At 39.6% G+C, this 18,549-nt stretch overlaps 1 protein-coding gene across 4 annotated transcripts in view; it reads right to left on the minus strand.

Annotated features, from left to right (window-relative positions):
• The window catches only part of RARB (retinoic acid receptor beta), a 320,609-nt gene that overhangs the window by 65,883 nt on the left and 236,177 nt on the right, over positions 1 to 18,549 (minus strand). For all 4 annotated transcript variants that reach the window (XM_018075372.2, XM_008923724.3, XM_025895420.2 and 1 more), the window contains one exon: positions 2,165 to 2,313. In XM_018075372.2, coding sequence (XP_017930861.1) covers positions 2,165 to 2,313 — 149 coding nt within the window. The remainder of the gene's footprint in view (positions 1 to 2,164; positions 2,314 to 18,549) is intronic.

Genomic DNA, 18,549 nt, shown 5'->3' on the forward strand with positions numbered 1-18,549 from the left:
AGAATAAAGATGAAGTAAAACAAAAACAAACGAAACAGTCAAAAAAAGCTCAAAAGAAAAAGGGCAACATTCTTCACAGAAAGAGTAGAAACTGGCAACACAGAGGTTTCTGAGGTGGTGTCTGGTGTTGCAATCACATACTGCTGTCTGCTGACATCCAGCTCACTACTTCTGTTGACCTGAAAGCTCAGACAACTTTGAGCAACAAATGTAGTACTTAACTGTCCACCAAAGGGACCACTGGTTGATTCAGCAGTCTCATCATGTTCTTGCCAGTTTCTGGCACTCGCTAAGGAAATTGATTCAATCTGTGGAAGAGATTCCATAAAATCCTAGTCCAACCTGCTGAAGAGCTAGCATCAACAAACCCAAATATTATCAGTCTGAGGCAGCCAAGTTACTGCTTTGGAATCCTGTTATTTCTCACAGACTGACAGGTTTTGTATGTAACTAATGTTTTTTTCTTCTTCTTCTTTTAGCAGCCAGCTATCATTAAATGCTGAATTACACCATCTTGCAAATTAGCAAATAAGTGAAGATGATTTTTTTGTTGTTGTTGAGTAATGGCCAACACATTACAAGATGGATTTCTTCATGTGTTTTGACAAGTGTGATCTTGCTTTAATTATTTATGAAAATGCTTTGCAGTATGCCAATAAAAGTCTTACAGTATATTTTTGCATATTTTTTCAAAAATAATGAACTCTTAGGAACACGTGACCTTTCTGCCATGGTCTGCAATTACACCTCTGCTTAGAGGTAACGTGGGTGAGCAAATGGCACCACCATTTGCGTGTTAGCATCTGAGTATGATGAGATTTCCTATTTAATGAAACCAGATACAGCATATTCTTATCATAGATCTTCCTAAATGTTGATAGTTTTGTGGCATCTAAAAGAAAAAAATACAGATATGATACCCAACGAAAACCTCAATACCAGAAAGAGATTCTAAAACTGAGGTGAAATTAAACAGTTACTTTCACTAATTCAGTATCTACGGTTATAAATTAAGGGGGGGGACCAGATTCCAATCTTTTAATTTTTTGTCTAATGACACAAACCCAGGACTATGATATTTTATGTCACTACAAGAGCCCAGTAGCATGGAAGAAATTGAATGTTCAAAGGATAAAGTAAAAATGGCTACCTTCACACTGTCTGAAAAATATTATAACATTTCATAAAAATAAACCAAATTTGTTAATTTAGTCTAATAACTTTATTTATATGGATATAGCACCTATCATATTTTCAGCATGCGTTAGTATCTTCACTGTACTAAACACTACACAACTATTTTAAGCTGAAGGATGAAAATCATAGGTCTTTAATTGTTAAAAAAGAACATCGCAGTGGGGTACTCTAACAAAGTTAACTATGAGAGCATCTGCCCTATGATATCTTTTCTTTAGCATTTTTCACACTACCTTCTTCCTCACATGCGTTCTGTTCACTGTGTGCACACCTCTAACTATTGCCATACAAGCATTGTTTAGCTGACATTGCTTCTCTGATGGGTATCTCCTGCCTAGACATTGTCTACTTTTGAATTGTGTATTTTATTACCACATCCTATGAACAGTCAATTCATGCTCTGACAACCACAGCACTGAGAAGCAGCTAGCAGATGTGCCAGCAATGTAGGCTGACAGATTAAATTTTGCAAATACCAACCTCCTAATCCTTAAATTCCCAATTTGATTTGAGATTAGTTAGATAGTTAGAGACTACACCAAAAAATTCCAGAGGATCTGATCCTGTTCCCAAATTCCAACCCCTGGATACAGAGAGGTAGCAGCAAACAGAAAAGGCTGAGAGCAGCCAAAGGTCGTGTGAGATCTCGGGGAATACCTGACCTACAGATGGACAGTGAAGAGTCTCAAAGGGTTTTCAGTTTATTCTTTGATTATGTCTACATCTATGATCACATTCTCATGCTAGTCAACACTTAAGGAAGTCCCTGAAAGACATAATTTGGAAGAAGTTATGAAGGGAAATATTTCCAGGAATGATGGTAATTTACTTGGCTTTACTCATGAATAAGAATTAATTCCCAAAAGAAACTGTACAGCTGTCTTTGGAGACAATCAAGTCACACCACGCTGCATTGCTTTATCCCTTTCTAAGACGAAATGAAGGAAAGGGAGATGATGGCACTCACCTTACATCCCTCACAAGCACTGACACCATAGTGATATCCGGATGACTTGTCTTGACAGACAAAACAGGGCTTGTAAACACGAGGGGGTGGAAGTGGTGAAGGAGGGCTCGGAACAAGTTCCTCAGAACTGGTGCTCTGAGTTTCAACTGCTACAAAAGAAAAAAATATAATAATTGAATGATTTATTAATGAAGTTTGAATAAATTATTACATAAAACTATATTACAAGTATGAAACTGGCCCATATCTTTCTTTACATAATAAACATTTATCTGTCTTTCCTAGAAACATTTCAGGGGAACTAAGTAAAGCAAGTAATAACAGGACTACATCGCACAGCTTCAAAGTATATTTTAAAGTACCCAATAATTTAGATATATGGCTTCAATCTCTTACTAGGTTCCAAAAATGGACAACTTTGGGCTCATCTTCTGGTTTTAGCCTACTGAATTGCATGGGATCCACGTGTGCATGCTCGATATCAGCCTTCAAAGGGAAACTGTAGCATGTACCCTTTTAATCAGTACCTAATCTTGGGAGAACTCTTGTATCTCCTGCCTTTTTCTACAAAAGGTAACACTTCCAATCTGCAATTCTGATATAGCAGGATAGCAGCAAGTATCAGGACATATGTAAAGAGTAAGTGTGAGACCTGAAGTGAAAATTACCTGAACAACTTGTCTTTTTTTTTTTTTTAAATCTGTAAAAAAGTAGCACAACCCAGTAACACTTCCTTACCTACCTTAGGAACTGTAACATCAGGAAACCTCGCTGAGAAAAAGTAACTTATATATTATGACCCCACATCCTTTTATTGCCTTAATATTTCTAGATGGTCATTTGTTTGAGCCTATTGAAAAGCCAGTTACCCCTTTCAGGGGAAGGACGTGAAAGCTCTACGATGCAAGATAAGACATGTGAACTACATCTTTCCAAAACATCTGCATTAGTTTTCTGTGATATGCTGTCATCATTCCTCACATTTATTGTGGATGTGCAATACATTTTCATGTTTCACCTAGCCGTCTGCTGCTTCTCAGATAAATCCCTCTAACTTTCAACAAATATACAGGAATGACAGGATCTGTGAACTCAGATCTATCCAGAAATATTAGGCACTATCAGCAGAGCTAAATCTCAAAAGTACTAACGGCAGACCCTAAAGAATATTACTCAATGGAAAAATCTCAGACAAGATTTACTGTACATGATATTTTTCAGATTACAAAGATGATACATTTGTATTAAAGTCATGATTCACTGTCAACTCATGTGCTACAGAATTCACAGAGGGCATCACAGAGCACGATGCAACCTCTGATCACTTGTGAGAGGAGGACCCCATTTTTCCTTGGGTTAAGCTAGTATCAACCTCAAGGACGGACACTTCTTGAAAAGAAAATAAATGCTAAAGTGAAGTATTAAAGGGTCTGATTCTAAGCAAAGGAATATCTTTCCATTGGGACCAATTTATTTATATAACAACAAGGAGGCTGTGAAAAAAACAGAAAAGTAAAATAACATGGCTCCACAAATTGTGCCATTAAGACAACATCCAGAATTATACTCATCTTTTTCAGTATTAAATAAACTGAACTTGGCAGACCAAAAGTCTACAGGTTCCTACTGCACCAAGAAAACTTTAATGAAGTTTTTTCTTAATGAAAACTCAGATGAGAACGATCATTTCTTTTCAACAGTAATTTTTGGTATTTGAGATAGAGAGTGGTCTGTTATTGATCTCTGCACAGCCACCCTGCTTGAATCAATAATCTATTAGTACTTCTAAATTAAAGTTAGATTCATCAAATGTCCTTGAGAGGCCTCAAACATTCCTCGCCTTATTCCATACTCGTACATGAATTATGGTGGCTTCCAATGAGTCTATGGAATGATAAAATTTTAGCTTTAAAACTCTAATACCAGCAGACAACGTGTTTCATATTAGCTCATTCAAGTCTCCCAGTCCATCTAAAAGGCAGTTTTTAGGCTCCCCATGGGAAAACAAGGTTGTATCATTCAATAAAACAACTGCACTCCTGCAATCCTTCTGTGATTTCAGTTTGGGGAAAGCAGTCTTTGAGGAATAATACTGATACACTTCTGCTTTATTCATAATTTCATCCTAAACAAGCACCAGCGTCCAATAGTAGTGTTCAAACCACGAACAATATGTACTTCAGAGAGGTCTGTCAAGCACTGTCGAAACACCAGGAGCTTGCGATACCCAGAAGAGATTAAGCAACTCAGTTCATAGTCAGCAACAACATAGTCAGCAAGTAAGGATTTCAAGATAAAGCTGGAGAATATTTTTCGGGACGATTTGAAATTGTATACAACAAGAAAAGAGCCAATGGAAATCAGAAGATCCTCCGTAGAACACCTCTCTCTCTCTCTCTCTCTCTCTCTCTCTCTCTCTCTCCATATATATTTTTGCACCACTAAAAGGACCTAATCTACTAAATACAATACTTGCATCAGCTGAACAACCATCTAGAGAGACTGGTTGGGTTTTGGGTTGGGTTGGGTTTTTTTTTTTGGTTGGTTGGTTGGTTTGGTCTGGTTTCTTTGGTAAGAGAACCTAGTTTGGTCACATTCACTTTTGATCACAGGCAAGATGTACAGTTTTCTGGAGAAGGTTTGAACCCAGGATACACATATTCAGCTCTTACTCCAGCTGATTTACTATTCTTTCTTGGATTTAGCTTTTTTAACTCTTTATTTGAAAATGTATGTACTGTCAGTGTGGAAGTGCAAAAGTCTGGTGCAGGCACCTGTAGCAATTCATGCTCAGCAGGTAAAAAGTGTTATTTTGTAACATGTTGGCAGCTAGTGAATGCACAAAAGCAGAAGCGCTTTCTTCTTTGCATGTCTGCACATGCAAGGTGGAAAAAAGGAAAGGATGGGGGGCCAAGAGTTGACATTTACAGAAAAGGCATTTTTAAAGCAGTCTTACAGTTTTAGGAGGAATTGGGGGGGGAGGGGGGATAGAAAAAAAGCAACTTCTTTCCATGCTCTACTGTCTTGTCCTGTGGGATGTGACACTTCAGGGTCCCCACTCACCTGAGAAAACAGAGCCTCAGTGCTGTCACCCAACACCTGAATGCAGCTTAAGCACACAGGGACTCTCAAACAATCGGTCACTTCACAATTCTTAAGATGTCTGAAATATTTCTAAAGGTTAGATAAAGTAGCAGATAAGATCTTTAAAAGCACAGCGTGCTTTGTGAGAGCTAATTTACTGCCAGCTAAACCGTGTTGACAGATGGAGAAGGTATTTTACTTTGAGACCAGCTAGAAGCAGGCAGGCACTATGAAATGCCTCGTGTTCTGAACTTAGATTATTAAGCTTGCATGTTAATGCACACTTTGGACAGTTGAGTTTTAAAAGAATAAGAAGTTGTAAAGCAAATGGCATTTCCTGGATAGCCTCAAGGGAATTTTGAATACTGAGCTCAGGGTCCCTGGTGGGAAGCAGCAATTTCAGCTAATTAGGGTGAATAGCAAAGTGTTGCATTTGGTCAAAACATTCTGTTAACCCCCATTTTTGTTGGCACCAACGAGAGTCTGGATTTTTTGCCTTTTTTTTTTTTTGTGAATTCACTGCAGGAGTGCAAGGCACACAGCTCACATACATTAGGCAGAAAGTCAAAGGAAACGCCAAAGTTCAACTAAAGTACAAGTAATTAGAACCAGATTCTCTGCTGCTTGTATGTGTGCATTTGATTGTAGAAGTTATTTATAAGCCTCCAAACATTTGAAAAAATAACTATATACTGTAGATCATTTAATTTTTATGTCTCGTCTGGAAAAAAAAGTCTGCTTTTAATCATCTTCCAGGAAAGAGCCAGGAACTGGGAAAGTGGGTCTCAATTGTTTCAATACAAATTTCTTTCTTTCATGTGCCACATAAAACTATACTATAAAATTAAATCCAAAATATCATTGACTTCGCTCCCCCCTCCAATTTTTTTTTAATAAAAAACTTCTTTGAATTTGTCATGCTTAAATAGTTTGCATTGTTATGAGGGTTTGGGTTTTTTTAAACTCTTGTTTGGAAGACAGACAAGGGGAGAAGAAAAAAAAAAGAGTGAGAGAGAAAGAAAACATTATCGTGGAGACTTGCCAGCCTTGACTTAGTAACCTGGCCATGACCCTCCAGCGAGTGTGTGTTTGACCCGGTCACACATGACTCTAGCTGCGTACTGTTGCTGGGTTATAAGTCCCAGATACTTTTACCATATATACAACAGGTGGGAATCATAGGCAACAGAAAGAGGAAAACAAAATCTTCCCTTGTGGGAAGACTTCCATTTTCTCCCTTGCAAAGAAAACAGCACAAAGCAAAGAAGTTGTGCTACTATTTCACGTACTGGCGCTTGCTGCGCTGGAGCGTTGTGTTACCCGGGGGTGGACGCGTGGAGATGGAGTGGGCTGAGGGCAGGAGGACAGAGGAAAAGGCTCAGAGGAAGCCACATGCAAATGTTAATCAATGCAGAATGAATTACCACAGTCAAAAATCTTTCCTTACAGAGCTGGATATGCACTGAGGTTCAGGAAGAAATGCTTTTTATTATAAGCAAACATGACACACCTAGATTAAAACATACAATAACTTCAGATTGAGATGTTATTATCAGGATTTTCAGAAGTACTTAGGAAAGTTCGTTTTCCACGTTTGAAGGTTTTATTATTTGCATCTTGGTAGCTGCCTTAAAGGTATAATATTAAATATATTCTATTATAGTTCTTAGTTACAATATTTCCAGCATTAATTTTAATCAAGTCATAGTTCATCTCTACAAGACTGTCCTTAAAAAAGGGTGGTATTTGGGATGAAAGCCAAAAAAACCCTCTAAGTCATCAGGTTTGCACTCAGTCTGAAAAGAAGCATTATGCTTTCAACAGGGACATCAGAAGATGAGGCTCCATGACCTCATTTCTTCTTGAGGGTGCCCAATTCAAAATGATCCTTTTCTGTTATTTTAAAAGCTAAAAGAGTATCCCACAGATTTTCACTATGTGCTTCTCAGGATTCCTACAGTATGATTAAAATAACAACAAAACTAGCAAGAGGTAGAGGTTATGGAGCTCAGAAGCCCAATCTGCACGGACTGGATTAATGGGCAAAACTGCACACAAGGTCACCTAAAAGGAGCCTCAGACTCAGGTCACTTTAAGGGCCATGCCGAGGGCACAGGCTGCTGCTGCCAACAGCTATCTCAGACAAGGTGCAAGTCCTGATAGGCGCAGCTGAGTTGGCAGGAGTTTTCTAAAGCTGAAGGACTTTTGCTGTTACAACTCCTGTCAGTTAAAGAGCGACATGGACAGCTGGCTTCTGTCCCGAAGCATTTGGGAGAAGAGGGGTGCTGCTGAACTCTGCCCTTTGCCTCATGAGTACAAGAAGCAGTTAAGCACACTCTCTGCTCTGATATCCTCACGCTAATGAAGTTCCAAGTACAAATTTGGCCATTGCTACACTGCAGGCAGACATACCATCAGGACAGTATTTTCTTCCCCCGCTCTCTTGCATCTCATGTATTAAGACAGTACACTATTTTGGGCAGGGCCTCAGAATATGCTGTACAGTAACCAGCGCTGCAGGACCTTCCAGTGCTGCTCCAATGCAAATAATGGTAATGATCATGATCCTGCCAAGTCAAAAGATATTTGAAAGAATGAACCTTGAAAGGCCTCCACAGCCTTGAGGGGAGCCATTACTTGCAAAGCAGGTCCTTGGAGCACCTTCATTTTAACTATTTTAGCATTTCAGTGTTAAAACACAGACTAACTTTAAAGTATGATTTTAAAAAAAAGCAGGCTTCTTCGTATTCAGCAAATGCCTTGCTGTGTACACCAAGCTGTATTTGCCAACTGGAATGGCAGAAGTGTGTACACTCATCTGCTGCATCTTCCCTGGCTTAAAACTGGGAGAGAGCAAGCTGCATCATACTCCTTCATGCCTTTCACCAACAACATTGCCAAATTTCAACTGCAAATCTGTAATGTTAACCAGCAGAGTCATGTAACATAAGTCAACAGAGTCAGTGGATACTGATCTTGGCCACATGACAGGAGTACAGCCCTTTGAAACCTGTATTTATATCAGGTGATTAGGGCCAAGAAATAAAGTTTTGCATCCTACTACCAGTATAGCAGAGCTATCCAGATTTTTTGCTGTAAATCAGAAGACAAGAACATCTATCTTTTGGTTATTCTCCTGTTCTACTCTCATAACACAACTTCTGTTCCTTAGCAGCTAATGTCTTCATTTGCAGCACAGATTTTATTATTTCCAGAAATGTCCTCTCTCAGTTGCCCAGTGAAGAGTGGGGATTCTTTTGTAACATACTTTTCTGTTATGACACATTCTGGCCTCCTTATTAACCCACTTGTTAAGCATGCAAATTCAGTCACCTGACTTTACACTGCCATTTAACAAAGCACTCCAGGAGCCCCATCTGCCAGCACATCTTCCTGCGTGACATTCTTGCACAGATCACAGACCCTCGAGTGACTCTCCCCAGGCCCTGCTGTCCCCACCATGCAGCACAGCCAGCACCGCTTCTGGTTCTGCCATATTTAGCAGCATGAAAGATACTGCCCTCTTCTACCTATCTGATCTACAAGCATGGTCCCTGCCACTCCAATATGTGAATAACCCATGAGCATTCATATTTTTACCTTTGTAACACCTAAGTGAGATAAGGGAAGAGCTATTCTTCTTCCTTTACAGACAGGAAACAGAAGCACTGACAGTGAAAGAGCTTTATTTGCTTGGGTCTTAAATTCGTAGAGAAATACAAGTAGTACCAGCTGGGATTTTCAACAGAACACAGCAGTAAGTGGTATCTTCAAATTTAGCCTTATGTGTCTTGCCCCACATACACATCGGATGCATAACAAAGCTGGGAACTCTGTTAAGTCTGTTCTCAGTCCCTCCATTGTGGGGACTCTGATGCACCCCCAAGTCTGCATGTGCACCCCACTCACCTGCCCACTGCGAGGCAGGACAGGCCTGGGTGCCTCCTGCCCCCAAGAGGGCTGCTAGCAGGGAACTCGGCAGAGATGATGAAACCCCTGCCTTCATTTTCTGATCTCCATGGCCAGCAGAGAATCAACTTTCTGTAAGACTACACCACCACATACACAACTACACAGGAATGTCTTGGCAGATAACAGACTTGCCCAAGAGGAATCCTGAATCCTCTCCTGAAGGCAACTCAGCAGCACCCGTGCACATGGACACTGTACCACACAGGCATAAGCAACACCAGAAACTGCCACAAAAACCTCTACTCTTGACTATACTGTCCAAGCCTCATATATCTCCAAGATATAAGTCTGAATCTAGCAGACTAGTCTTACATATTGAGCACACGTGACCTGGAAACCACCAATATACACAATCATGTATTTCTGAATGAAAACACCCTTAAAAACCTTCTTCTGAAGCTGCTGCATCTTTTTGTTGTGTCCCACAGGTATTCTGGGAGGAACCATCACTGCAACCACTTTTGGTGCTTCTCCCAGTAAAGCCAGGACTTTTGGCACCTACATACCGTACACACATATTTACTACAGCTAGTAGTAAAGGACAACGAGGAGGCTGCAGCTGCTCTGTAGGTTTGCAATGCCTGGTTCTCAAGCAGCTCCACTAAACCCTGGGGTAGCATGTATAACTAATATCACCTTTTCAAAGAAAATGATACTGACTTTCAGGCTGGTGTTTTGTTTTTTTTTTTTTGCTTTTTACAGTTATATCACCAAAGCTGTTCAACATTTGGGTTTATGTGTTCATGTAGCCAGAGAGATGCATTTACACCTGAGCAAACGTGGAAAGCGGAAAGCTTGTCAGGATTAATTATATCAGGGCCAAGAACTGCGTCTGGTTATACCTGTGTTACTCTCCAGACAGCGAGACTTAATGACGCGCTGGTAACTGAGAACAGGAGCGTCTTTCGCTAAATAAATGGCCAGGCACAGACCATGAGCGAGCCAGGGTGAAAGTAAGAGTAGAGACAGGATGGCCGCGGGGTTTGGCAGGCAGAGTTTACAGGGCAGCAGCTCATCACTTTGTATTAAGCGCCTACCTTCAAAATGGAAAAGAAAACATGTTAAATGAAAAAAATAAATCGTATGGAAAACTGAAGAAAAACATCCGAAAGATGCTAGCTCTGTAGTTTTTTCAGGTCGGTGATTTTCTGCCTGTCCACTACCATGCAAAACTGCATCAGTCTCCAGTGAAAATTCCGCATTACTGCGAAACTGAAAAATAGGATCTTCTTTAAACAAAAATGCATAATTGTGCTATCATCTGCACGAAGTTAGATTTTCCTTTGAAAATTAACTTTTCTTACAATTCAGGCCCTGATTGCTTTACCTGTAAATTCCTATGGTCAGATTCTCATGTGGAGTAAAGTACCATAGGCAAAGAAGAGACACAAATGCAGAGAGGATGAAAACTCTGGCCCTTTTTTCTTTATTTATGAAAATGGAAGCCTATTTCTGTGGCCTATTGATACAAATGTGGTGTGACAAATTCAGCATTTTTTCCCTACAGGATCAAAAATTAGAAAAAAAGGCCCATTGTGAGGAATGAAACACTTAAAAATAAAAGGAGTCTGATTCTTTTCTCAGATATGTTTTATGGTGTTGCTATTCCACCAATTTCAATAAAGACTCTTGACTCATAAACATAAATGGGAGAAAACTCAGATCCAGTATCTTCAATAAGAAATAAAACTTTCAAGGGCAGTGAAAGAGCTGCTATAATCTCTACATATATCCAGATATTTTACTAAGTCATAAAACCTCCATTTATAGTTATTAAATGTTTTATAGTGTTTTGCAGATTTTTATTTTTAAATCTTTTCAAGCATTGAAACAGAATAATTCAGAGTATTATTCTAAAGGAATGATTTTATTCCTCAAAACTTACCTCCTATCCAAGTTGGTATTAGCTTTCAGTATTACTATGTCTGCCAAATAAATTTTTTATTTTCTATATATTCAACATATCTTATGACACTCTTCATCATGACTTTCTGCTGTGGTTTGAATCCAGCAAGAAAAGGCGTGTTTTAATATCTTTAATCATGTAATACTATTACACAGTTGTTCAGTACCACATGGACAAAATAAAACTGTTGTGCTCTCCTTGGAAATGCAGTAAAAATTACTTGCTATGTAATATTTTACGTATAATTTTATTTCTCAAACTTTAGGACCATTAGTTCAGAATATTTTGATCTTTAAGTGCTTTTAAATCTTAACATTAATAGAGTGACTCAACAAGAGCCAATTCAGTGATCAAAACTACTTCAAGTTAGTATAGTAGCAGTTAAAATGCTTATCATCCCAATTAATTTGTATTACAGCCACACTGCTGGATATCACTAATTGATTTATATACCCTACTTTCTATACCCATTTACAAGGGCAATTATGAACTCCATCACATATGTTTAAATGGGTTACATTAGAACAGTATCTAGAAACTTGACTGCTGAGCTTAAAATCTTTAAGAACAGGTAAATTCTTCATTAATGGGTACGTTATCAATCCACTACAAATGGCCTATAACCTTTCAAAGCAGCACGCGGTACTAATATTTTACTTTTCATGGGCAGTTTGAGGTTGATTCCACTGATGAGCTTCACCGCTATCTTTAATTGTTTTTAAAATTGCATATTATAGGCAGCAATAAACACAAATTAGCATCATACCATCCACAGCTTTCTGCAAGGCACAGTTTCTATAAACAAGTTAAAACGCATACATCTGTAAATAATAAGCATAAGTATGCTGAACTTAATGAATAAGGGCACTAAAAGAAATTGAACAGTAGGGGTTCAGCAATTAGAGTAACTGCCCATTTTATTAAAAAATGTATTGTTTCCAGCTTTTGCTTTAGAAGACTTTTATTGCTCTGCTAATTCGAAGTTTTGATTTCCTTGGAAAAGGAGGTCTAACCCTTTATTTTTCTTTGACAGCCCCCTGTCACACAGCCACTCACCTTTTTTACAAGGCAACGGACAACTGTGAAGCTTTATATCTCACTGCTCGGGATCTCACTCCCCGGCCCTTGCTGCAGACCTTTTTTTTGGCACTATGCCACCCAGAGGTATGATTCTTTATTGAGTAAGGTTTCATTCCACAGTGAAGCTGGGATGAAACCTGCTGAACCAGCAAACCCCAGGCAGCCGCCCTCCGGCCCCTTTCCAGAGGTTACCAACACTCTGGCAGAGTGGGGAGGGGAAGAGCACGCGTCCAGCTTCCCAGCCATGCTGCTGCAAAACAGGGCCATTTGCTAAAGCTGGCAAGGCTCGGGGCCATGAAATGGAGCCATGAGTTTCCTCCTGCTGTTCAGCAGCAGCCTCCTGTAAGAAGACAGGGCAGTGTGTAGACTGGGAGAAGCAAAGGCAGCTTCTTAAACCAGGCAGATATGTCTCCCATTCCCCAGGTTATTGCAGTGAACCCTGGGCTACCTTTGCTTGTAAATAGATGTTTTACATCCATGTAGCTTACTTTCTGAGTAAGCGTTAAGATTATTCCTTACACTAGCCTAATTGCACCCACGTCGCGGCTCTGCTGCAACTGTGGGGGTATAATTGAAACAATACGTTATTTCCATTTAGACATGACACAATAACAGGAAAAAATGGCTTTCATCACTTGAGCTTATCTGCAACTAGAAGGGCAGTGAGACCAAAACTTAACCTTGCTGACATCCTCCAGCACACATATATTTGCAATATCTGAGACCAAAACAGGGGCATAGCATGCCAGACCACGTTCTAAGAGCAGCTCACCCCAATATATTTAAGAAAGGAATATTTAAGAACTGCACATTGCCACTATCTTTTGAAGGGACAAATAAAATATAGAGTTCACCAACCTGTAATGCTCACCTGATCAGAATTTCAATACTTCTGAATTGAATACCTGCCAGACAAAAAATGGTAACGCAGGTAGGTAACCATGTAAACTAAACCAGGTAACATGAAAACTAAAACACTACCATATTTCCTTTCCTTGGAATTCACAGTACCTTGATATTGGGTTTATAGAATATTGTGGTTTTGTTGTTTGTTTTTTTTTTTTTCTTTTAACTCTCCACCGTCACAGTTAACCTGGCAAACATCCCTCGACCCCTCTCACAGTAGGTGCAGCAGAAGCCAAGAGCTGGGAAGGAGCGTGGTGTCCTCGAGCCAAGTGGTAGCAGCACTCTAACTGTGGCTCAGGGCACACCTCCACACTCTGCCTAGAAGAGCAAAGATCAATAAAATAAGACATTCACAAGAGCCTGGAGACAAGACGAGTACCGTGACTGGAGAGCACGTTTTCCAATATTCTGTTTTCCTATTCTCTACCTGCAGTGGATTTTCCTATTAAACCCTTGGAGTGAGGAATGCTCATAATTTCACCTGTATGTTGTCTGTCATTACCATTCTCATTCAGAAGAGAAAAAGTATGCACACACTGTACTGCAGGCAAACACCTCTGTGCTAACAGCATTTCCTAGTGACCTGGTCTTTCTTATTCAATACCTACCTTCAACAGTGACTTGGGTTTTTTTTTCCCCAGATAAGCTGCTCACAATTAACTGCAATATCTTAGTCTTGCAAACAGGAAAAATGTCAACCATACCTTATACAAAATATGGCAAAGAGATAGTACTTTATTTCCAAAGAGCTGGAAAAGCAGTATTCTGTCCTGATCCCTGATGTCCCAAGAAACTTAAGGCAAAACTTATCCTCTGAAAAAGGGAAGTTACTATTTTCCAAAGGGATTAGAATCCAGAAAATCTCTGTTTAACATGATCTAATAATTTTAAAATGGCTATATTATGAATATTCAATATTACACATATGCATATAAGCATGTTTCACAAAACATACTTTTTTGGGGGGGAGGGAGGGGGACAATGGACTTTTCCTGCCATGTTTGAGAGATTTGGGTCATCATTTACTGTAGAAATTAAGCTCTCTTTAAAAATGCTTTTCCAATTGTCATGGTTAGAAAGATATACCATTAAATGAAAATTCATTCAATGCCATCTTCCCAAATTTTCTGAAGGACTCATTTAGTGCCTCTGCTCATACTGAAAGGATTCTGAAGCCCCACCAAAGTATTACTGACAACATGCCAAGGCTATTAAAAAAAATTAGATAGCAGTGAAACTATCTTAAGATCCAGAAAACCTCTAACCTGTGGCTTTAGTATTTCAGGAATCACTGTGACAAGGCAGAGCAGCCATTTTAAGGAATTAGTAAAATACAGCGCCAGAGAGCTGTTAGAAAACATTGCTTTTAATTTCTTAGTATATGCCAAAGTCTGACCACTGCACAGCAGCATATAATTGCCCCAAACTGTAATATATCTAGGTAAGCTTTCTACAGAGTAAGTTTAGCATGATTTCATTTACTTCCCTGTCTGATCTTGTTTTGTGTCTCATTATGTGGACCTACTGGAAATTTGGGGGAATCTTCTTAGTTCTTTTTCCACTTTATCCACCAGATACAAGTTTGTCATCTAAATATGACAATCTATAAAAACAGCAATTAAAAAAAATCATAACCTGTGAACTCATGGAATGCTCTCTGAAAAAGCTCACCTCTGATCACCTTGCCCTGGGACCAGCAATCCCAGTGGGACAGGGGCATATTTTGGAAAGCTCTCACACCACCCAGGCACAGGGAAGACCCCTGTTTCATGGTACCCCCGGCATTTGCAAACCAGTTTGCCTGATCACTGCCTTCTATTGTTTCCCGAGATAAGAAGGGCCCCAGTGAACAATTAAAGCTTTCAATAAATAATCTGCAAGCACATTCATTTGATTTACTGTTATTTGATACAGCAGTTAGTTTCAATGGGGCAGTTACTATTGATCACGTAAAGTACTACAGACAAACATGAAACACTTCCAGAACTCCATGGATTATTACTCTTTATCTGCCACTCATCTGGGTTACTTGTAATGGTTGCGAAATTTAAAATCAATAACAACAATTAGCGTTCGGTATACTCTGAGGAATGAATCATGTGAAGTATGTTTTGTTACAAAAATGAAAGGCTGGAGAGCTTGCAAATGTGAAAGAGTCTTGCAAACAGCCAAACTCTAAAATAATTTATCCTGGTATTAGAAAGTGTCCAATCAAGGGGGTAAAGAAAAGAAAGAAATGGTATTTGAAATGCACACACAAGCTTATACACAATTATAAAAAGGTATTGGTAGGGTTTTCAAAGGAATAAAACTTTCAAGCAGGCTAGTGAGAAAGACACACCCAAGTTTTCCTTAGAAAATTCCACTACAAGTCCTACAATTTCATACTTGCTCCTTGACCTCTACAGGAGTTTTGGGTTGGACTTGCACCTGTGCAGAAAATTGAGGACATAGGAACAGGTCTGACTCCTCACTAGCTTTTACTGGAGTTTATCACCAAAAAAAGTATCTAAGTGTAAGAAATGAATGCAAAATGAAATTAATAAAGCTGGAAATTGATTTGAAGTTATATATGTTGAAAAACACCTTCTTTCTTTAGATTCATAGAAATTAGTTGTGAATCTAATGAAATGGATGGAAATAACAGTATTTTGAGAACTCTACCAGAGTAATAATTCTAGATAATTAAAATGCAAAGCAGAGAAATGTTTTATCATTAAACTGTAACCAGAGCTCTGTGTGAAATCATCCATTCAGAAGACTTGTTTTTCATCAATTATTTGTAATTTATCTCATGTAAATATAAGAAGGTCTAATTAAAATGTATGACTCCTTATGCAGCTTCTTGTCATTAAGACCAATGAAAGCATTCTGAAGACCATAATGAAATAATTATGTTTGCCTTTAAGAATCCTCTTCAACAACACATGGCAGTACCACACTAAATTAAAACATCAGGAACTAAATTTCTCTTGCATCTATTTCCATTTTCACTAATTATACCCCCAAGCTTTCCAATAGACCAGGCCCTAAAATTCTTCTGAAGCTGAAACAGCCTAAGGAACAGCAGCCTTTTCACAGTAATGGACTTTGATGAAGAAACAAAGGTAATGCAGCCCTGGAAGCATTAATATTTCAAATAGAGTTATCATGTGAAAATATGTGTTTATTTGAAAAATGGGGAAAAGATTGTTGATAAAAAGCCAAATATGTGTTCCAAGGAAACCAATACTCTGATTTAATCTCCTTTAATTGCGTCATTCCTTCCTCATCTCTTTTCGTCAGAGTATTTTCTTGTTCTGCCCAGAAATTCAAGTTAGCAAAAGCATTACAAACATGGTATTACCAGGCAGTGCCAGTGTACCATGCTGTAACTGAGCTCTGCTTTCACATTTTGGTAAAGGTGAAAACAGCCCCTGTGAACAATTGCAGCTTTCATAATGGACTCCATTTCAGGGAGAAGAGAACAGCTATTTTCCCAAACTGCCTCCAGACATGCAGTGCTTCCTAGCGCACAGCTCCTGCTTTAACCGTGAAGTCTTGCAGGACCTCTCTAAAACAGAGAGAAAGGAAAGGATTTGGATAAGATTAAAAAAAAAAAACAACCAAAAAACCCCACCAAAACAACTCACAGAAGGATGTGAGTCAGCTTTGACTTCTTGCAGGCAGCCGAAGGCTTCTTTTCAAAACTTCAGGGAGATAATGGATCCTTCTTGGTGTGGTCTCAAGATTAGTGAGTGTTGCAATACATGCAAAGCATAGAAAGATGAGCAGTTCACATAACCTGCATGGCATGTGACTATATAGGCAGCTAGAAAAACACAGCCGGAATGTGCTCTCCAAATGGAAAGACGAAGGCAGAGGGTTCACTGTGGGATGAAGCCTTGGGAAAAGTCTCTTTCTCTGTTAGCCCCCCATCATCAAAGACACTGAAAGACATAGGTGATTTGCCATTTGTTCTGCACTTTACACCTTGGTTCAAAGTGTGAGGTGGAATCAGAAGGATCCTTAGAAAGACAGGTCTCCAAGACCTTCCAGCCAGCCACTAAGGAGGATCTGACTTATACCCTGATCCAGTAACTAATAAAATTTCTTCCTCAATTGAATGAAAAGAGAAAACTCAAAGAACAAAGCAATGCAAAGGAATACTCTGCATCATGAGGGGAAAAAAGAAAGACCTCCTGAGACCAAAAGTTGAGAGGCAGAAGAATGAACAATGACTTAAAACCAAACAAAGAACCTCCCAAACTCAAGACCTGATCTTAACAATAAAAAAGCTCAGCCATGCGTGACATTTTAGCTAGTCTTTTGTCTTGTGCCCTAAACCAGAAACTGCAGACTGGTGGATCAGTGAGGGCAGACCTCTGTGAAGGAGGGAAGGTTTGTAGAGAAGTTAGGATCTTTGATTAGAGTAACCCAGAGAGTTGTGCAAAACCCCCACAAGCAGTCGAGCTTTGGGGAGCACAGGCTTTTTCCTGCGCCTTAACCAGGGTCCTGGGGGAAGCATCTGCCTGCAGATCCGCAGCCCTTGCCCAGGGGAAGGTCCGGGTATCAGGTATCGCCAGATGGCACTGTGACACAGTTTTCCAACTCCTTTTTCTCCTGTGTGAGAGAACGTTCAGTCTTGGAAAGACAGGCAACACTGGTCTTCCTTGTGAGTTTTTGGGTAGAAGATGAGGAATTAAAGTAGCAGAGGAGCTTGCTCCCTGCCTCAGGCTCCGCCCAGGGACAGTCCCTGAGCAACTGTGCTGGAGGCTCTGAGACCTCTGAAAGCCAGGGTAGAGTTGCACCGCGCCTGAACACCTCTGTCCCAGATTGGTATTTATGAACAAGTGAAATATTTCAATCAACTCAGATGCTGTTACATTCACTTATCATCCAGGAACCTAGGAATCCTCTTGGTATCAGTCACCAGCTGGCAGAAGAAGTGATTCTTGGACAAGACTGGAAGATGACATGGAAGTCCAGTAGGAAATGAAATACACACCTCTATACGATGTGCTGCTGTGCCACCAGCCAGCCTGGCAGAGAAGACTACCAGAGTGGCGCAATGGCCATTTCGGGAACACCTCAAGCTGCATTCAGATTAAAAAAAAATCGCAGGATTCAAGACACCTTTTGTGTTCTTTAGCTGTTTTGGTGGGGTGGGGTTTTTTTTGTTTGGTTTTCTTTTGTTTTTTGGTTTTTTTTTGGTTTGGGGTTTTTTTTTGGGAGGGGCAGGGAGAATTGAACTATTCCTTCCACTGTTTGTATCTTACAGGTACAAATGGCTTTCTAGAATCAAAGCACCACTGAAGGAAATCTGTGTTAAATCAAACTGTGGCTGTTGTGTCCGATTGGTACAACAGCAGTCAACCTGTTTGATTGCTCCACACCTCTGCCATATATCTTTAAAAGAAAAATGAACCTTCTTTCTTTTTAAGAAGCAATGTTGGAT

This window comes from Manacus vitellinus, unplaced genomic scaffold (genome assembly GCF_001715985.3).
Source record: "Manacus vitellinus isolate BGI_N305 unplaced genomic scaffold, ASM171598v3 scaffold_3_pilon, whole genome shotgun sequence".
NCBI classification, from domain to species: domain Eukaryota; kingdom Metazoa; phylum Chordata; class Aves; order Passeriformes; family Pipridae; genus Manacus; species Manacus vitellinus.